The sequence below is a fragment of the Mustela nivalis genome (genome assembly GCF_964662115.1).
Source record: "Mustela nivalis genome assembly, chromosome: 2".
NCBI lineage: Eukaryota > Metazoa > Chordata > Mammalia > Carnivora > Mustelidae > Mustela > Mustela nivalis.
In genome coordinates this window covers 73,919,247-73,941,914 of record NC_139021.1, presented here as the reverse complement: position 1 = coordinate 73,941,914, position 22,668 = coordinate 73,919,247, and the positions used below count along the sequence as shown (strand labels likewise).

General features: G+C 38.1%; 1 protein-coding gene across 3 annotated transcripts in view; it reads right to left on the bottom strand.

The window, feature by feature from the left end:
- PDE7A (phosphodiesterase 7A) overlaps positions 1-19,405 on the bottom strand; it is a 123,055-nt gene extending 103,650 nt beyond the window's left edge. For all 3 annotated transcript variants that reach the window (XR_014308364.1, XM_082719135.1, XM_082719137.1), the window contains exon 1: positions 19,130-19,405. Coding sequence is in view for 2 of the 3 variants with exons in the window: in XM_082719135.1 (XP_082575261.1) it covers positions 19,130-19,267 (138 nt within the window). In the remaining variant the exon portion in view is untranslated. The remainder of the gene's footprint in view (positions 1-19,129) is intronic.
- Positions 19,406-22,668: the final 3,263 nt, after the last annotated feature.

Sequence of the window (22,668 nt, the reverse complement as noted above, 5' to 3'; positions counted from 1 at the left end):
CTGACTGACTTACTTTTTACATTTGCTTAGTATCTACTTATGTAAAGCACTAGGATTAACACAGCTAAATAAACAGTGTCCACTCTTAAGAAGCTCATAATCTAATCAAACTGAAGTCAGGACAGATCAGTGTACAAGGCCAGCTGTTTTGACAGTTAATCCTGAGCTATAATCTCAAGGACGAAAATCAGAGATGGTTAATAAAGTCAAATTAGTAGACAAAATGTTGCAGCTAAATAGATTCAGGAGGTAAAGAAGGTTATGGTTAAATGGGTATCATGATGAATGGACTCCAAGAACCCTTTGAAATGTTACATTTGGGGCGCACGTGCATGTGTATGTGTGTGTGTGTGTGTGTGTGAGATGGGGTGGGGGGGAGAATTCATAGCAATCAACAGATGCTCTGAGGTAATGGTCTCCAAACTTGTAATTTTTTTATGAACTGTATATACCTACTTTTATGTACTCTATGCAACATGAATAAAATTAGGATCTAAAACAATAAGGCTAAAAATATAAATAAAAGTTCTAAAATTTTATTTTTATATCTTCAATGGCTTTTCTTGCATAGCCCACATGAATCCTACTCTAAAGGAAATTTAAAAACACCACTGATAGGGAAGTATGTGTGGAAAGCCTGGACAGTTACTAAAACTACACCTCAACTGGAGATGAGTTAAGGTCAACCACAAAAATCCTTTAAGTCACTTCCAGAAAGTTTTTCTCTGAAAATGAATGGAGCATTTTCACTCTGAAACAAAGGAAACATTCTTAAAATGTTGGTTCTACACATGTCAGATAATATATACTTTGCTTTTATCTTCAGTTTGTTCTCCTTCATGTTAATATTTTAATGCCCTAAAAAACCTTCTAAATGTTAAGATAGAAATTATCTTTAAAAATCAAGACTTTTAGAAAAGCTGTGTAAAATGAGTTCTATTTGATTTTTTTTTTTTTACTAGTAAAAAATTTGAGGTAGTATCACTAAATTTAAATTATTGCTTGAGGGAGAGATTTTGTGCTGTTTTAACACTGAGAGTGCTTCTGTAGTACCTTCAGAAGCTCTCAAGTCAATTGTTTTCAATATACTTTTCCAAGCATAAAATTTTTTGCCTCCAATTTCACATTTCAGTTCCAGAAAAATAGGTAATGGATATAGACAAGTCAAACAAAATAGCTAGCAGGTAATTAGTAATAAACATCTACTTCAAGTTTAATATCAATAAAAATCTAAGAAAAGGAAACTAAAAATATTAGCAAGGTATAAAAAGGCACTCACATACTGCTCACAGAAATATAAACTGATATCATCACCTTTCTGGAAAGCAAATCTGAAAGTATGCTCTGATTTAGCAATTACCTTAGGAAATTATTTCAAAATTTGGAGAAAAATTTATATATGAAAATTATATCACAATATTTTATTTCTGTACAGGAAATGATTGGATGAAAGTTTTCTAAAATGTTAACAGTGTTTATCCCTGGGTGGTAGGGCTATAAGTTGTGTTTACCTTCCTTTTTTCTTTTCTTTTTTTTTTTTTGTATATTCTGTTTAAATAATAAGCATGTATTAAATTTAATCCTCCCAAAATTCAAGTTTCTTTTTAGAATTCCTTTTAACAAATATCACTCAGATCCTCTCAAACAAATAAGTATCTGCTATTTCTATTTCAAGTAAGAGAGGGCTCCTATTCTAATCCTTGATTTTTACCTCCCCCTCATCAAAAGCATTCAGCCCCCAACTAAAGCACAGCAGAGAGGAGCTCTAGTCAACGACAGATGTAAGTTCAAATCCTAGAAACACCATTTACATTGTGTTACTTTGGGCAAGTTTTCTAAACTTCAGAGAATTCTTAAATAAGATTACATAAATTTAGAGATTAAGATAGTTTCATACCACAGTGGGCAGCTCAGAAAGGGTATAAAGATGAAGGTGGAATTTTAAGGGGAGGGAGTAGGTGGGACTATAAAATGAAATTACAGGAATACAATTTGGGATTCATCCCAGAAAGAGTTATGGTGACATATGATCTGACACGATAGCATGAGACTAAAAAGAGTAAAAGAGTAAATTTTTCTTCAGTCTTCTGTATTGAACATTTCCTGTGTGTTGCACACTAGGGACACTGCACTGAACAGGGTAAACAAGATCCCTGCTTCCTGACCACACATTCTGTGGTAGCAGGGGTGGGGAGTCAGGTGGGGGTGGGAGGCGGAGACAGACAAATGAATCAAGTTGGCGGTGTGCGCCACAAATAAAACAAGGTAAGAGGGCAGCTGGAGGATGGGGTGATGTTTTAAATAGGGTGGTCAGAGAAGATTGCTCTGCAGAATGGGCTGCGACTGGAAGGACATAAAGCCAAGACAGGATCTTGAGGCTGAGAGGGGAACAAGAGCGAAGTCAAAGATGGGAACAAACCTGGAGTGTTCACAGCAAAAAGCCCACTGTGGAAGAGGGAACTGAAAAGTTAGCAGGTGTGAGATTACATGGAGCCACAGCATGAAAAGGAGTTTGGGTTTTATTTTCACTGTGGTAAGAACCCACTGATGTTTTGGCAGAGTGGCATGAGCTGACTGTATTTAAAAAATTACTTCGACAGATTTGTGGAGAGAGAATTCTAGTGACAGGATGCTATGACAGCAGGCCAAACATGCCTCGAACTAGGCAGGACTGATAGCATGAGTTGGGGTGGAATCGTGCAGAATTCCCATAGAGGCTGATTTTCAGACCTATCTTTCAAACTCTTTCAGACCAGCACAAAGATTTCTCTTTCTAAAACCTGCCCTGGTTCTCCCAGCTCAACTGTGCCATTACTAAACTTCACATACTATCATAATGAGAACATACATCAAAGTGTATTATAATTTTAGATTTACATAGCTATCCCTCCTACTAGACCAAGCTCCAAGAACCAAGGCAGGAAACATGTTTTATTTCTCTTTGATATACCTAGCAGAGTACCTGGCATATAAATGTGCTCAATTAATGTCTGCCAATTCAAAGGATGAACAAATACATTTAAAATAATCAAAGCCATTTGTAGTCATTTCCTACGGCTACTGAAATAACACAAACTTTGTGGCTTAAAACAAAAGAACCTTATTTTCTCTCAGTTCTGCAGGCTTGAAGTCCAAAATCAAGTGTTGGCCGGGAAGGGCTTGTTACCTCTGAAGGCTTTAGGGAAGAATCCTTCTTTGCCTCTTAGAGGAGTTTCTGGTGTATCACAGCAATCCTTTGCATTTCTGGCTTATAAACTGCATCACTCCAATCTGTTCTATCTTCACATGGTCTTCCCTGTGTGTGTCTCGGTCTCTGTGCATCCTTTCCTTTTAGAAAGACATCAGTCATTGGATTTAGGGCCTGTCCTAATCCCATATGACCTCAACTTGATTACATCTGCAAAGGTCCTTATACCAAGTAAGGTTACATTTTGAGGTTCCAAGTAGATATGAATTTCTGGTGGACACTATTCAACCCACCATGCCATTCAACACCACAATGGATTGCCTTATAAAGTGGTAATCTTATTCCAAAAATGTTCAAGCAAAAACTGAGTAGCCAAAATGGATGTTCAACAGAAGAGATTTTTTTAAAAAAAGATTTTATTTATTTACTTGACAGAGATCACAAGTAGGCAGAGAGGCAGGCGGTGGGTTGGGGGGTGGGGGGGGGGAGAAGGCTCCCTGCTGAGCAGAGAGCCTGATGTGTGGCTCGATCCCAGGACCCAGGGATCATGATCTGAGCTGAAGGTAGGGGCTTTAACCCACTGAGCCACCCAGGCACCCAAAAGAAGAGATTTCTATATTGCCTCTGTGTGTCCTTTAAAACCTCTGTGGTTTCAGTTTACTTAACTGTATGTTGAGTAAACTCATTTTTATAGTCTCTTCTAACATAAATGTTCTGATTCTGGGTCATAAATTTTCTTGATGACTTTTTACATTTTATAAATATGTTATGCTAATAAAGAGACCCTTAAATATGTGAATAAATTAAACTATAGCAGAAAGCTTAACTTCTCAGTTCTGAAACAGGCAAAATAGTTTTTGTAAACTATCTCCCACCGAACTTACTTCATTTTCCCATTAAAAATGCAATGTATTCCTCTACACATCAAAGCACTAGACTTCCATTTTAATAAACCACTTTGAATACCTAGTATGTGCCAGTGAACAACCCACTTCTGAACCACCTATTTATACTTATTGAGTTATTAGCTAGCTAGACCTTTCTTCATTATTTCTACATAACAGACGTGTCACTTAATGGTAAGTTTAAAAAAAAAAAAAGCTTTACTGATTTCTATTACAAAAGTGATATATTTTTACTCTTAAAAAAAATTCACAAGGCACCTGGGTGGCTCTGCCATTAAGAGTCTGTCTTCAGCTCGGGTCACAATCCCAGAGTCCTGGGATCAAGCCCTGCTCAGTGGGGAGCCTGCTTCTCCCTCTCGCACTCCCCTTATGTTCCCTCTCTCACTCCTTCTGTTAAATAAAGAAAAAAAAAAAAAAAAAATTTCACGAGTACAAAGATAGTAAAAATCACCAGAAGTCCCAGTCCCAAAGATAGCCACTGTTAACATTTTGCTGACCAGCCCATCAGACTTGTATGTATGCATACACTGGTGTATATAATATCCTTCATATTTTTATTTACAAAACTCAGATGTTATGTAGAAAGTTACATAAACAGGCTAATACACATGTTACTCTGCAGGTAGTCTTTTTCCCAAATCATTATGCATACCTTTCCAAGACGAATATGGATATATGGCATCACTTTACTGGATAGAATTTTATGCTGAATTAAAACAACATATTCTAACCAACCACCACACTGATGAGCACTGGAATAATCTAAATACCCATCATTCCAGTGTTACAAATTATTACCAAAAAAATTTCTGTGCATTTGTTTTAGCAAATTTTTTGCAACTACCCCTTTAGACAAATTCCATGACTGCAAACGGTAGTATTCACACTTAAAATTTGGATTTGTAAAGATGTGCTGCCTTCCCAAAATGCTGAATCAAATGATGCTCCTAGTTCTTTATATAAGAATAAGCCATTTTTCTCAGACCCTGCTAACACTGGGTTTTGCCAGTCTTTGTCAATATGAAAATATGATTCCCCCCACCAAAAATACTCTTTCTTTCTTTCATTCTTTCTTCCGGCATTTCCTTTATTACTACCAAAGCTAAACATGTTTTCCTATATTTGTATTTCTTCCTGGAGATGAGTGTTCTACCAATTTTCTAATGAGTAGTCTTATATTTTCCTAAAGGTTTTTTTTTTTTTTTTTTTTCCCTGTAAATCTTACTGCTCTTGCTCTGTTAAAAGAATCCTTTAGGAACAAGGTAAAGGTTATTTCCTTTCCCCCCTCCTTTTCAATGTCACACTAGATATCCTAGCTAATGTAGTAAGACAAAACAAAAAGGGATCACAGTAGAGACTGGAAGAGATAAAACTGTCTTTGTTCACAGATGACATGACTGTCTACAGAGAAAATCTGTAAGAATAGGGGGAAAGAAAAAATCCACCTGGAACAAATGAATGCTATAGCAAGGTTAAAGGATACAAGGTTAATACACAAAACCAACTTCTTTCCTGTATACCAGAATGAAAAAGTGAAATTAAAAATTTAAAACAGAATACCATTTACATTATCACTTCCAAAAATGAAATACTTAAGCATATATCTAACAAAAAATGCAAAAGATCTATGAGAAAATAACAAAACTCAGATGAATAAAAGAAGAACTAAATAAATGGAGAGTTACTGCATATTCATGGATGGGAAGACTTAACATTGTCAAAATGTCAGTTCTTCCTAACTTGATCTAGTTTCAATGCAATTCTAATCAAAATTCCAGTAAGTTATCTGCACACAGTGGTTTGTAGTAGTTTTACTCCTGAGTGCCAAAATTTAGAAGCAATCAAGATGTCCTTTAGTAGGTGAATGGAAAGACTGTGGTACAACCAGACAACAAACAGTGCTAAAAAGAACTAAGCTATCAGGCCATTAAAAAAACAAAAACAAAAACAAAATGGGAAGAACCTTAAATGCATGTTATTAAGTGAAAGAAGCCAATCTGAAGCCAATCTGGGGATTATATGAATGCAACTATATCCAACTATATGACACATATGATATATACAACTATATGACTCATAGAATGTACAACACTGAGATTGAACCTAACATATAGTATGGATTTGCATGATTATATCAATGTAGATTCATCAATTGTTACAGATGTAGCTGTCTAGTGGAGGGTGTTGATAAAGTTGGAGAAGACTATAAATGTGCTGGGGCTACAGGCATGTGGAAAATCTCTGTACATTCCTCTTAAATTTACTGTGACCTTAAAACTGCTCTAAAAAAATTAACTCTTTAAAAAAGGTCTGCTATCTGGAATAGCTTCACTGTTTTTCTTAAAATTTTAATAAATGTCCACTATAAAGAGTTCAATGAAAAAAGTAAAATGAAGTAAAAAAATTATCAAAAAATTCCATCACCCACCATTTCATATATAAAAGGCTATATATAGAGTGAGCAATTTGTATAACAGGAATATTAATTATTTTATTCCTCAATGTGAAAAAAACGTTATTCTTAATTTTTAAAGTATAGGTGAAATACATCTTTCTTTATAAAAGGTTGTTCCTTTTGTATATAACTCTCATTTCAACAAATCAAATGGTATCTTCCCAACTGGCCCATTACACTTCTAATAATGGTTTGGCTTTATCTCTTACTACGTTTTAAGAAATAACTCACATATGTTTTAAATTGAATGTGTTTGTACTCTGATTTGTTTACATAATCACTGGATTATACATAGTTGCTATTCAAAGAATAATGTTCAGTAATGAAAGACTGATATTTAAGGAAATTCAAAGGTCAATCCTTTCACAAGGAAGTTGGGGATACAGTGAGAGAAGCAACAAAGTTGGGAAGAACTAATTTTAAAACTCTTAATTTCTCCACTGTCTAAATTGTGGGATCTTGGAGAAATCACTTAACCTTTCTGAATCTCAACCATCAAATCTTTAAAATGACTTCCAGGATTCCTTTCAAGCATTAATATCCTGATTCCATTTCCAAAGAAGTCCTAGAGTGATTAAGCATGAAGACCAAGATTAGAAGCAAACATATACCATGGGAAAAAAATTGATGTATGAAATATTATTTCTATATGCCTGTGGAAAAGAGTAAAATACAACCAGAAGATAATAACAAGGTGGAATATACAAAACCAGTGGTCTGCAAACTGGGGCACGCACGTATAGCCCTTAGAAGTACAAGAACATGGAGAATTTGAAAGAAATTAATTTCTCAGCACTCAACTTCCATATATACAATTTTCTAGAACCATTCCGCTAATCCAGTATAGCAGTTTTTATTTACCTCCACTCCCCTTTCATCCCTACTCCTCTACCACCTCACAAAGGAACCTGCAACACTCAACACTTCCCTATACTTACTGTGGAGCTGTTGTCTAACAACATCTAAAGAGCCAAAAGGAGAGTTCAAAATACCCATGGCGAGAAAGTTAATGACTTTACAGACTGGGATATCCTTTTTTTTTTTTTTTTCAAGTAAAGGGGTCACCAATTCTGACTTTCATGAATACAGAAGTTAAACCAAATGCAGTTGCTACCTGACAAAGTATTAAAAATAAATTTGACCAATCACTTCATTGTCAACTTGGAAGAATGGGTGATATTGCTAAAATAAAGTACTTTTTATTCATGAGATTTCTCTACAGGTTCACTATTAAAGTAAAAAAGCAATTTAAGTTTTGACTTATTTGAGAAACAGAGAGAGAGCATGAGCAGGGAGGGGCAAAGGGAGAGGAAGAATCCCTGCATGCAGGACTCAATCCCAGGACCCTAATATCATGACCTAAGCCAAAACCAGATGATTAACTAACTTAGCTACCTAGGCACCCCAAACTTAGGAAAGTTTGAATGTTTTTAATTATAATTGTTTTTGCACAGAACTCAGAAGAACTGGGTGACAATTAATACTAAACATTTTTATTCCCATTCACTAAATTCATGAATTTACTCACTTTAATTGTAGAAAAGTATGATAGTGTGATTGGTACAATGCTTCCAAGTATAAAATATGTAGTAACAGAAAAATAGAAATGAGTTCAAGAGAAAAATAAATATAAAAATTCTGACTGTTAAAATTAAGATATTCACATATTTTTTGAAACAGATGTGGAAAGTATCAAGTTGCCAAAAACTCCCTGGATGTATTTTAAATAGTGATTTAAGTAATACACCAAAAATTATATCATTTACAAATACTGAAACTTGGAGGAAAGGTTGTTTTGTTTGTTTGTTTGTTTGTTTAAGTAGACTCCACATCCAGCACGGAACCCAACATGGGGCTTAAACCCATAACCCCGAGATCCAAGACCTGGGGTGAGATCAAGATTCAGATGCTCAACTAAGCCACCCAGGCACCCCTAAAGGAAAAATTCTTAATATGTGAGAAGGTATATAGTTTTGTGTTTGTTTTTCCAGTTCTTTGAAGGGGGTACATGAGCAAAAAACCCTGATAGTGAAAGTTAGAACGTATCATTTGTCCTAACCTTCCTAAGATATTGCCTACTCGATATCCCCACCTGGAAAATCCCCAGATACTTGAACTCAATATATTCAAAGCAAATGTATTATCTCTTCCCCCCTGGTACCCCCCCACAAAAAACAAAACCTGTCTCCTCTTCCTATCTGTATTTTTGTTATTAGCTTCATGGTCTACCTGGTCTCCAAGACTAAAAAAAGTAGGAATTTTTTTTTTTTTAATTACTTCCCACATCAAACCAGTTCCTAGGTCCTAACTCCTAACTTTCTAGTCCTTGTGCCACAGTCATTGTTTAGCGTCTCCTCATGGGTTATCATCAAATAGCTTTTCAAAACAGTAACTATGTTTTGTTGTTATTGTTGTTTTTAGTATAGTTGACATACAATGTGAGTTTCAGGTGCATAACATAGCGATTTAACAAGATTATACATTATGCGGGGCTCACAACAAGTGTAGCTACCATCTGCTCCCAAACATCCCTATTACAATATCAGTGACTATATTCCTTATGCTATGCCTTTTATTTCTGTGAATTCTTCATTACTGAAAACCTGTATCTCCCACTCCTACTGCCCATTTTGCCCAACCCCTCACTCACCTCCCCTGTGGCAACCACTAAATTTGTTCTCTGTATTTATAGGTCTGATTCTACTTTTTGTTTATTCTTTTTTTATAAAAAGATTTCACTTCTGAGTGAAATCATACAGTATTTGTCTTTCTCTGACTTATTTCACTCAGCATTATATCCTCTAGGTCCATCCATGTTGTCTCAAATGGCATGATCTCATCTTTTTTTATGGCTAAGCAATATTCCTGTGTGTGTGTTTGTGTGTGTATGTGTGCACACACATGCACACGCACACACGCATACACCTTCCTTATCCATTTGTCTATCAGTGGACACTTAGGCTGCTTCCATATCTTGGTTATTGTAACTAATGATACAAGAAACCTAAACCTTTTCAAATTAGTGCTTTTGTTTTCTTTGGGTAAATATCAAGTAGTGGAATTACCGGATCATATGGCATTTCTATTTTTAATTTTTCAAGGAACCTCCATACTGTTTTCTACAGAGGCTACTTAAATTTACATTTCACCAACAGTGCACAGGAATTACTTTTTCTCCACACCCTTGCCAACACTTATTTCTCATCATTTTGATTTTAGCCTTTCTGACAGGTATATGGTGATCTCTCATTAGTTTTGATTTGCATTTCCCTAATGATGAGTAATGTTAAGCATCTTTTCATGTGTCTGTTGGCCATCTACATGTCTTCTTTGGGAAAAATGTCTATTTAGGTCCTCTGCCCATTTCCTAATTGGATTTTTTTTAGATGAGTTGTATAAGTCCTTTATAGATCTTGGATATTAACCACTTATCACAGATATAATTTGCAAATATCTTCTCCTATTCAGTAGGTTGCCTTTTTGTTTTATTGGTTTCCTTCACTGTGCAACAGCTTATTTTGATGTGTTGTCAATAGTTTATTTTTGTTTTTGTTTTCATTGCCCTAATGAGACATATCTAGGAAAATGCTGCTACAACTGATGTGGAAGAGATTACTGCCTATGTTGTCTTCTAAGATTTTTATGGTTTCAGGTCTTACATTTATGTCTTTTCCATTTTGATTATTTTTATGTATAGTGTTAAAATGTAGTCCAGTTTTATTCTTTTACATGTAGTTATCCAGTGTTCCCAGTACCATCTATTGAAAAGTCTTAGTCTTTTCCCCATATTCTTGCCTCCTTTGTCATAGATTAGTTGACCATATAATCAAGAGTTTATTTCAGGCGTTTATTCTCTGTTCCAGTGATCTATTTTTGAGCCAGTACCTTACTGTTTTGACTACTACAGCTTTGTAGTATAACTTGAAATCTGGAACTGTGATACCTCTAGCTTTGTTTTTCTAACAATAATTACACTTAAATTTACTTCTCAACAACTCCCATGGAGAGTGAAACTACTTTATAATTGTCAGAGCTATGCAAAATTACCTGTAATGTGCATAATTGAGTTAGCCAAAGAAATTACAAAATCATGAAATTGGAAGGAACCGGAAGAGTCAATCCCTTTGACCATATCTTTCAAACTGCTATCTCAATTTATAATCTCATGAAATAGCCTGTTCTCTCTCTGGACATCTCTGTCAGAGATTTGGACCCAAATACAACTTGTTTCGCTTTTTCTAGGGTTATTGTGATTAAAAAGAAGATTCATGCTAAAAGAAGGACATTGGAAAAATTACACAAAATTCTAAACAAAAAGTTAAAATTAAGTTCTAGTTTAACATCCAGAGATGGCTTCCATTAGCATCTGGGGATACCTATACCTTTATTTTTCTTTTTTTGTGAGTAAGCATGGTGTATAGATATGTATACATTTTGTTATTTAGTTTTAAACAAAATTGGGACAAACTATAGGTGATCCGTATTAAAAGTGAAGGCAATGTATTAATTTTTTTATTCAACTGCTCAATTACTTTTCAGCAAATTTACAATTTATATCCTACTGGCATTTTGTAATCTTCACGTTATATACTTATTTTATCTTTTAGTTTGCGTTTCTTTAATTATTAGTGTGATTAAACACAAGATCTATGTTCCTATTGTTTCAACGTATTAGTCTTATTCTACTCTCTACAGAAACATCCTTTTCTCGTGTCATAAAAGGAAGGAGAGAACACATAGTCTTTAAGGCCCCCAGAGCTTAATCCATTTCTACTATCTAGTTGTGTTACCTTGGACAAGGGACGACTTTAAGCTTGTATCCTCTCTGATATATTAGCAACTGCCCTCATCAAGTAGAACAGGGTGTGCCAATCAAGAACACCCAACCAATCAAAATCTTAACCATTCCCTCCTTTTTCTCATTCACATGGTAGTAATTCACATACTGGAAGAGAGCAATGCTCTATCATCTTTTACCAACCACTCTTCCACCTCCACCCCCAAGTTCTTGGCCCAAATCCTAAGGCTTTCCTTTTCCAACTTAATGTCTCCAATTTCTTCATTCACATATCAAACAATGTGCTTTGAAATCACTTCATCACTTTGATGAATATCTTCAGAGTATGATTTAACTTAGTCATGTCCTCCTAGAAAGTGGCAACTAGAACCAAATCCAGATATGATTTGAAACAACCAAAATAAAGGTTATCACTTCAAATAATCACCTCAAACCATCAAATGTGTTTTCTTTATCCACATCTATGAGCCAACAAAAATCTATAATCATTAAACATAAAGACTAACTACATTCTACTCACCTTCACAGAGACAGACTAGGATACAAAGTAAGGATATGAAACATGAGAGGCCTTTCTCAAAGTTCTTGTGATGCCTTGGGCAAATAATGTATTGTGATTATACTCCTTGGGAAAAAAAGGTAAAAATGGGAGTAACAGCACTTATATAGAGTTTTTGTAAAGATTAAATACATCAATTACAGTATCTGGCATGTGAGAGGTACTCAATAAATAGAAACAATTATGACTGAAACAAGAGTACTGCACCTTTATTAAGCACCATTTGTCAAGTACTTTACGTGGTCCTGAGCTCGAGTTTGGTCTACCCGAAATGCGGATGAGAGAGAGGCTTGGCTGAAACTTAGCCAATTAACAATTCATCTTCTTCCCCCAATTCTCCCTGCCCTGCTTTCATCCTCTCCTCTTGCCATCATCTTGAGAAAATGAAGAGCCCTCCCTACCAGTAGGTGGAGGCATGGAGCAATAATCCAAAATTCCTACTCAAAATTACAAGCAGGAGAAACTTCTGATCACTGGCACAGATCCATTAGGAAGGGAACTTGCCAGCAGCCAAAATGAAGCTCTGTAAGCTTCAAAAGCTCATCTGCAAATGTTTTTGTTCCTTTCCTCATATACTACTACCTCATATAGTGTATATATAGTGTACCTGAATGCAAATACGTGAAAGTATCATTTATTTGTGAGTAACCTTTGAAAAATATTTTTAACAATAATATAAAAAATCAACAAAGTCTATATTGAGTTTAGGCAAGAACAGGCTAGTTAAATATGGGAAAGAATAAATACTCAATTTTCTCTCAATTCAAATTAAACAAGATATGAACAATCTGTAGAATAAAAAAGTTTTAAGTTGTTTCTAAATCAGAAGATTAAAAATTAATAGTTGACGTTTTTGGGAATTCCAAAGGGAATGTAAGAATGCCCAGATCTTAAAGATGTTTAGTCAAGACACTTCTAACAAAATTAGATTTTATATAAACACAGAAAATTAAATTAAAATTCCTTAAGATCTGCATGCAATGAGAATTCTCTTATCACCTAAATTTCCTAAGCGTCTTTAGTCCAACTAAATGGGTATCAATGGTCCCAGGCAAAAATCTGAATTAAGCTAATCTTTATCAACTTCCTTTTTCTTTAGCTCTTCTCCTCCCAAACTTGTCTCTATAACCATCACTAGAAAGAAGTTAATTCTCTAAAATTACTCTGGTCCTTCATGAAAAGAAAGGGGGGGGGGGGAGGAAAGAAGGAAGGAAAGAATGGTTGAAACTTAAAGTATAAGCAGACATCTTATCAAATTGCCTCAGAGAGAATGGATGGTACCTCTCCTTTCCATCCAGTGAATTCCCTACTCTTCATAACTCCCTGAAAAGGCTTAATATTTTACCTTTTGTGGGACATTTGTGTTTTAAAAAAGAATTCTTAAATAGAGAGTATGTACAGCTGATGAAACTCTAAGCATAGCAACAAGGCAACAAAACCTGGGCATAGGTCTAAAACCTCTTCCAATCACATCCCACAGACTAAACGTGTTCCTGATGACAACTTATAAACTAGCAATTTGAACACCCTACTCCTCAATCAGAACAACACTCCAAATACACTATAAATTTACATTAATATTATGTTTGAACATATATTTGAATTATAGCATAGATACATATTACTTCAGAAGTAAAAGCCAAAATATGATACTATTAAATTTAAATCAAAGTAAGAAATATTTCTGAAAATAGAAAAATCAAACCAAGATCCCAACACAAGTGTTTTGGGAGTAGATAGGGAGGAAGTTCTCAGCAAATGAACCACTCCAGGATGTCCCACTGACTGTTCACATTATTTCCTGTGTACTGGCTTCTGAATGTAGATTTGTGAAGAGGCAACTACTATCGTAACAGTAATTTGGAGTAATGAACTATTACAAACTGACATTAGATGTATAACAGTCCTTACAAACAAGCACAAGACATGCAAATGAAATCTGACAAAAGAGGAAATGTAAATGCACAGAAACACTTCAGAAAGTGTATATTATTGCTTAGTCTAAGTTGAAACAAACTCAGCATACCATAGTGCATCTAACATAGAACATTTCTTTTTTTTTTTAATAAAGATTTTATTTATTTATTTGACAGACAGAGAGCACAAGTAGGCAGAGAGGCAGGCAGAAAGAGAGAGAGAAGAGGAAGCAGGCTCCCCGCGGAGAAGAGAGCCCGATGTGGGGCTCGATCCCAGGACCCTGGAATCATGACCTGAGCTGAAGGCAAAGGCTTTAACCCACTGAGCCACCCATGTGCCCCTAGAAGAACATTTCTATAAATGTTTATAAAGCATTCATAAAATTCTTACTAATTATATAATATTATAATCTAGTAATCTATGATTGGTGATGAAAGAGTGATAATCATTTTTCTTAGTATTGTAAAAGGACAGAGCATTCTAGAAAGCCAAAATATGTTCTTACTTCTTGACCCAACCCAGTGATACCATTCTAATGATTTTATCAAACATGTATGAAGGTGTTAAGGTTTTGCGTACAACATCAAGACCTGAAATAGTTCTAACGTTCACCATTCAGATAATGTGGTACTCATAGATCAACATGACATCACCACTAATGATCATTAAATATACATAAAACCATGCTGATCTCTGACAGCATAGTAGCCAGCATATGCAGCTATTTAAATAAAACTAAATTTACAATTCAGTTCCTCAGACTAGCCACATTTCAAGTGCTTATCTAGGTATATATGGATAGTGACTATTACACTGGATACTGCAGAGAAATTTTCCATCATCACAAAAAGTTGTGTTGGATAGTGCTGCCCTACACAATTTCTCGGACCATCCTCTAACCGCCCCCACAACATGCACCCACTGATCTAGAAACATCTACATAATCTTCAGGCTTTGGCTGAAGCCTCAACTACTATGTGAGGCTTCCCCCAATTCATTCAGGAAATTTGGGTTTACCTTCCTGTAATCTCATTATGCCTTGATAACTCCAATATAAAAATTATGTCACATATAATCATACCATTTTCCCCCAACATAATCCTGTAGGCTTCTTTAAGAACCAACTTTTATCCAAGGGACTTTGAACTGTTCTGGCACATCTAGAAACTTGAAAATTTGTCATATACTAAGAACATTGCTAAAGACAACAGAGATGTATACTGTAAGTAAAAAATGTTTATGTATAAGGAACATAATGCATCAAAGAAAAACGTGGTTAGGTTGGCAGGCTCACAAGTCATTTTTTTTTTTTCAATTACTAATTCTTTGCATTTTCTTAGTACTCAATACAAGGAATCTCATTCTCAGAAGGTGTTTAGTAAATATTTATGGAATAGTTTCTGTATTTAAAAAAAAGGAGAAAAAGACACCAAGAAGGAACCCTAATGTAAACTATGGACTCAGGGTGGTAATGATGAGGCAATGTAGGTTCAGCAATTGTAACAAATGTATTACTCTGATGGAGGATGCTAATAATGGGGAGGCTATGCATGTACCAGGCCAGAAAGCATATGGGAGATCTCTTTACCTTGCACTCGATTGTGCTGTGAAGTTAAAACTGCTCTAAAAAGACAATGTCTTCAGGAAAGAGACCCTAATATTTTGTTCAATAATACATACCATCAATTTATGATAAATTTTAAAAATAAGATCATAAATTTCTAACCCAAATAATATTTCTCTCCAGTGCATAGAAAATCTGACTAAGGGGCGCCTGGGTGGCTCAGTGGGTTAAGCCACTGCCTTCGGCTTGGGTCATGATCCCAGGGTCCTGGGATCGAGCCCCACATCGGGCTGTCTGCTCTGCAGGGAGCCTGCTTCCTCTTCTCTCTCTCTGCCTGCCTCTCTGCCTACTTGTGAACTCTGTCAAATAGATAAATAAAATCTTTAAAAAAAAAAAAAGAAAGAAAGAAAATCTGACTAAAATAATCACAGGCACAGTGCTTTCGTATGTTATCAATACACTAACTCAGCTTCCACACTTACTAAGTACTTACCGAAGCAAAGCACTATGGCCATAGTAGTGAACTAGACAATTTCTTCTTCTTTTTTTAAAGTTTTTAAAATTTATTTGAGAGAGAGAGAGAAGTAGAGTGAGAGGGAGAAGCAGACTCCCTGTTGAGCAGAGAGCCTAGGACTTGATCCCAGGACACTGAGATCATGACCTAGTCTAGTCCAAGGCAGATGCTTAACTGACTGAGCTACCCAGGCACCCCAAGCAAGACAAGTTCTGCTCTCACAATATTTTACCTAAGTAAGAACTTTATTCTCCAAGAAAAAACCTTGGATAAAAAATCTTGGATAACTTTAATATCAGTTATCAACAACAGATACCCTAAAATGGCAAAAACAAGCTTCTCTTATTATTCTGATTTTTCAAATAATTCAAAGAACTCATATTAACCATTTGAGAAAGTAGTACCTGACCTGGTTTAAAACTAAAAGTTAATGCCTCATTTACTTGGCATTCTTGGGACAGTTAGTTGGTATTCCACAGAAATGAATTTTTCAGACAACTCACCCTTACTCATTTAAGCACCAACACTGGTTTGGCATGGAGATTTTTTTAAGTGGGAATCTTTCCATTTTTAAAAGCAGATTCAATTAAGTATTATTTTGACTAATAATTATTGGGTTGTATAACACTCAAGCTCCTAAAGTATATGTCCCCAGGGTTCCCTTTTAAAAGTTGCTGGCTTTGAAGAGTTTTTCTTCTGATCTCCAGCTTTGGTGTCCGTTCTCAACTTTTGCCAGTATCAGTGAGAAACTGATCCTAGCAGCCTCCAACCCCTTTTAAATTTGCACTGCTTGCAACACAAGTTTGTCAGAACTTTACCTAAAACACACAGACTTTGAGAGGATCATCAAATCTATATTTTGGTTGCTCAGTCTTCTGCTTATTTCCTGAATCTTTTTGAAGTCTGCAGTTACAAGTTCCAAACCAGGTTCAGGATAAAGGAGTGCTATACCTTGATAAAAGTCCTTGCATTGTTTTCATATTTAAAACTGATGCACAGTCAGAGGTAACATCATTACTTATTCACTCATCCAACAAGTATTAAGTACCTACTAGGAGATAGTCTCCAGCGGTATGGTGAAACTGAAGAACTGAAAAGATTGCTAGTTTTGAACATATTCTAAAATGGATTCAGAAAAATAATTTCGTAGCACCTAAAAAAAAAGAAAGGAAGCCAGGTTTGGAGGGGTTTTTTGTTTTTGGGGTTTTTTTTTTTTTTAAGTATTAAATGAAACTACCAAACCACCTCAGCTTTTTAAAAATTTTGTACCTTTAGACTTAGGAACTGAAAATTCAAGGGTTTTGATTTAATCAAACATTTATTGTATAAAGCTCTGAAAAAGATTCCCAAATTTTCTTTTTTTTTTTTCCTATTACACATTCCCATCTAGCCCTAAATAAATCACTAGCAACATGAGTCTTGGTAATGATAAACAGTCTAAGTCTTGGTAATGATAGATACACACCCATTTCAGCGCATGGTAAGTTTAACATCATTTTAATGCTGGGCAACAATGTTTAGAAAAAATGTTATAATTCAAGAAACTTTCTGTCCAAATTTTTGTAAATTCCTATATATTTCACTTGGAGGTTTAGTTTTTTTATTTTTTTTAAGCTTTAGGAATTAGTAAAATATGGTGTAAATCTACAATATTTGCTTTATCTGCCACAACCATAGTTTTAAAATTCCATTACCCATTTAAACCCAAGGCTAGGAAATGAGTCAAGAAGGAGCAGGGCTTCAAATTGGTCTCTGAGGATTAATTACGGACAACAGGTAAAACCCTGGTATGAGGCTTGTTTTAATGCTCTTGGAATCTCCTTTCTCATTCATTTTCTCCTCAGGGAGCACAAGTAACTTTATTGGTATTTTATTATTTTATAAAGAACTACTGATCATCCTTATTAGTTATACTGATCTGGAAATGGGTATTAGTTATGTGCCTGTGATCTGAGAAGGTAAAATAATATTGTGAAGTGAAAAAAATTACATTAAAATCCTTTTCCAGCAATGCATTAACATTTCTTCAACATTAATTTTGAAACCTGAAAATGCTTTAAGCTTAAATACTATAAAGGCAGAGCATGGACCTAACTTTCCAAATAACAATGTAGTATTACTTAAACTACTATAGTAATCACAAATTTGGCTCTGACCTCATTAGCATACCACCTTGTCCTGTGAAATAAGTCTCATTTCAAATAAAAACAATTTACAGAGAAATCCAGATGGTCTCTTGCTTTCTCTACCATTCAGGCAAAAAAGCAAATGACAAATATTTACTGGACTCACCTATCATACGCAAAATCTCTACCAGGTGCTATCCACACTACGGGTTTAAACATATATATACATACATAGACCCGGCTCAAGATAATTACAGGTGGAGAGAAAATATGCTTCACAAAAGATACTAACCAAGAGGAAAAACAAATATATTCGAATTAAAAATTGATCATGAACAGGTAACATTCTGGCAGCAGAAATGCAGGGTACTTGGTTCAAATGTAAACAAAATTGTTTTTGCCTATTTTAAACCTGGCAATCAAAATCACCCAGAACTAAGGAGTTGGGCCAACGGCATCACCAAAGGAGAAAACCGAAATTCTCAGGAGCGACTGGTATTGGACCATTCAAAATAAAGTCTCCCTGTGAGTGCTCATTAGCAGTTTCTCTCCTAAAATCTCCTTATCAAATTAAAAACAAGACTGATGCCTGTTTATCAACTTTGCAGAAACCGAAGCTCTTCGGGGAAGCACTCCCGATTCTTGTTCCTTTGCTAGCACTTCATGTCCATCACAGAATAGAAGGGGCTGGGGAACAGCGACGAGGAATTGGCCTATTGTTCAGAGAACCGCAGGACCATCCGAACGCCACGGGGCGCGCGGGAGCAGGGGGGAGGCGAGGCGCAAACGCTGCACAGGTGTGTGCATGGGGGAAGGGGGACAGGTGTGCCCGCGGCCACAACTAAGGTTAGAGAGGCCCGACTTCGAGATCCAGACTTCGAGAAAGGGAGGAAAACGGTCATTCCCAAAGCTTAAACCGCTGAGCACGGAGGGGGCTCTCGAACCAAGAGGCCAGCCTAGAAATCCCCAACAATGGGCAATGTTGGGTCTGAGGTAAATGGCTAGGAGACTGGGGGTGTCGCGAAGGTGAAGCCGGGTGAGAAGAGGGAAACAAAAGAGAGAAGCCCCCAAGTGTAGGTCCCCGGCGGCGGCGGCGGCAATTACCTGTGAGAGTTGCCGGGGATTGGGGCAGCCGAAGAGCGCGGAGCTGGAGCTGAAGCTGATGGCTCCTCGGCGGCTGAGGACGTGCTGGGGGACCGGCCTGTCCAGGGGCAGCACCGGCAGCTGGTAACATACTTCCATTGAATACGCCCGCCCTGCCCCCGCGCGGCGCCCGCCCAGCCGCGGCTGCCGGCCCCTGCGCTGGGAAGGGGCCGCGGCTCGGGGGCGCCGGGCCGAGGCGGGGGCAGGGCCGGCGGCCGCCGACCCCGGGCCGGGAAGCCGCACTCACGCCTTCCCCACCCCAACACTCCGCCCGGGCCGCCGGCGGGAAGACGCTGCGGCGGCCGCGGCGACAGTTACGAGGACCGGCGCGCGCCCGGCTCCGGGGTGCAAGCGGGGTCAGCACAGGCAAAGTCGGAGGGGGAACCCTGCCGCCCAGGGGCTCCTCGGCCGGGAGGAGCGGGTCCGGGGAAGGCAGAGCAGGAGCGGAGCAAGGACAGAAGAAAGCGGTGCAAGAAAAGACTGCCGGAGCCAGCGGCGAGACCCAAGGCGCGCGGGGTTTGGGACCAGCCACCAGCTCGGGCCGCCACCACCGTCCAGCCCCTCCCCTCCCCCGGAGCCTGACTTCACTCCGCCGCCGGCGCGAGCCCGGCGTAATTCACACTTTGCAGCCGCGGACGGTGCGCCAACCACGGCCGCCGCCACCGTGACGTCACGACGCCGCGCCGCAGGCCCCGCGCCACCGCAGCGCCCAGGGAGACGGACTAGCGGCGGAGGGGGTAAACTGCCTTTCTCCAGTTCTGCACGCTAAGCTCGGTCGCTGTCCTCTCCCGCCACACGCCGCCCTCCCTCCTCCCCCACCAGCATCTACCGCCAGCTCCCCCTAGCTCTCCTCTATCCGTCCTCCACCCAAGGCGCGTGCGCACGAGGCCCCACGGTGTGGGGACATTCCCCTTATCGCGAAACTCTTGTTTTCGAGTGCGCTGAGGGTGTGAAGTGGGCTCAGCCTGCGCTACAAGAGATACTCGGGCCTTCTGACCCGAGAAACCTAAAGCATGCGCACTTGCAGCGCTCAGCCTTAACCGCGGGGTCACCGCTGTGCTTCCCTCCTTGAATTCCCATTCTTGGGCTTAGCTGGGGACCGCTGCGGCAGTGACGTCAGCGGGCCGCGCGGGCCCCGTCCTCCACGCTACGTCACTGTCAGTCCCTTGGCGGGGCCAGGCTGGGGCTCTCCCCAGGCAGGTGCGGGCCCCAGGGCTGCCCCGGGGCCGAGGGAAGAAGAGGGGTGCGGAGAATACGGGAGTGAGTAGGGGGTGAAAGGGTGGAGGGGAAACACCGAGACTGAGAAAGAAGAAGTGAGAGTATGCACTGGAAAAAATGAGAAAGAAAGGAAGATACTGAGAAGACAAAGGGAAAAGCCTGCATAACCTTTTACCAAAAGTGTTTTTCTTTGTTAGCTTTGATTTTTAGAAAGCGGATAAAGGGGTCTTGACCTGGTTTGTAAACTGAATATGTCATTTGCAGGTTCATTTTGTCACATTTCTCCCCAAACTATCAAAAGCTTTTCAGTTTCGGCCTATTGTTTCAAAAGCATTCCAGCTCCCGGGAGGTCAGCCTGAACAAGCTTTTTCCTGCTGGCAGAAAGATTCTGCTCTGCTCTCAGGGCACCCACCCTTCCACTTATTTGCTCTGACTAGCCATTGGCAAGGTGGTAGATCTTTGAAAGTACTGCATAGCCATTACTGATGACATCAGATATGAAATGCTCATGATTCCGCAAATCAAAAGTCTGCAAGACCTTTTGTAATCTTTCTACGGCATCTGTTTCTTTTACATCACTTAAAACATTCTACCTCTTCAATGGTTGTCTATTTGTCTGCTCTCTACTATTAAAAGAAATATAACTTCCACTATGGTTTCACGGATGTTGTCTTCATTAGATGGTAAGCTCTCTAATGCAACTCTGACCCACTAATCTTTGAAACCCTCATTACTCCCACAACATCTAGTAGATATATTGAGCATCTGCTGTATGCTTAGGATTAAGCTAAACACTCTTATTCTGACAAAAACCCTACGAGATAATAGAATCTAAGCTGAAACTGGGTTTAGGGAAACATAACTTGCCCTAGATCTTACACAGATCAACGGCAGAACTAAGTAATGTTTGAATTCTGTGTACATTTAAGCACCCAGAAGGTGGTATTAGGGTTACATCAAACCGTATAGGCTTCAAGTAACTATCACACTTAGTAACATCTAGGAGACTCAGTTCCATTAAATCATTTGATAAGACTCAGGGCACTAACTAAACAATGCTTCTCTCTTCAGCAGAGAGGGGAGCTAGCATTATGCACCCACTGTGAGCCATGACAGGTATTCTACATAAAACGTTTAACTTTAACCCACACAATAGCCACATACGTAATCTGTGCCATTGAACTCTGTTCTGTGTGATTTCAGAACCATGCATTTCCACCACACCATACAGTATCTCAAGACCAGAATGTCAGTTGTTCTCGGTGTTGTTTACTGTACTGGGGAGCATACAGTCAGTGTTATCCAGAAACACAAAACCAATAGGAGAATATATATATATATATATATATATATATATATATACACACACACACACACATATATATGTATATGTATATATACGTACACACACACACACATATTGCAAAACTGCATGTCCAGTGCAAACTGCAGTGCTTGGGAACCCGCATGGACCTACCAAGTGTAATGGCTGGTACTTCACTTCCACTTCCCAAATCTCTTGCAAATTTCTGTTGTGGCCAACCAAAACCCTAAAAATGAGGAATTCAGGGAAATGTAGTTCCAATTTAGCTAAGCTGCTAGGGCAAACTAACCCAGTCTGAACTCCTGTCAATTTGACATCCATACACACTTCTTTTAATCACATTTAATTATCAAATAAGGACCATAGTAAAATCATACTTATGTCCATATGATACAACTATCTCTCATATAACCCAAAATAGCTCCCTCCCTCCCTAAAAGAGGATAATCTTTGAATGATGTTCATCCCTCTTCTTGATGAATCATATTACCCCTTTGATATCCTGTAGCTTAAATACTAAGATGTAAAATTACCCACTATCAACACATCCTAGGGAAATGGGGGGGGCGAATTAGTTAAAATATACACAAATATATTCATATCAAAATGAGGGGAAATGCTCACAACTATTATAGTCCTTGTAACTGCAACTGGCAACATAATCATAATTACTATTTATGACTATTTCCTTTTTTCCCCATTACCTTTTTAAATATCCCTTCACCTTCAATAAGCATCTCAGCTGATAATAGTACCTTCATTTATGGGGCAACCCAAATTTTTATTCCTGAAATATCTAGACCATTAGAGGTTCTACTTTGGATGGGTTGTTGCGCTTTTTCATTAATTCATATTACAGAGTATGGGAATACTAAGAAATACCCGCAAAGAATCTCCTGCATTCCAGGCATATTCCCATGTAGTAACAACTAAAGATCAGTTTATCAGGATCAATCAC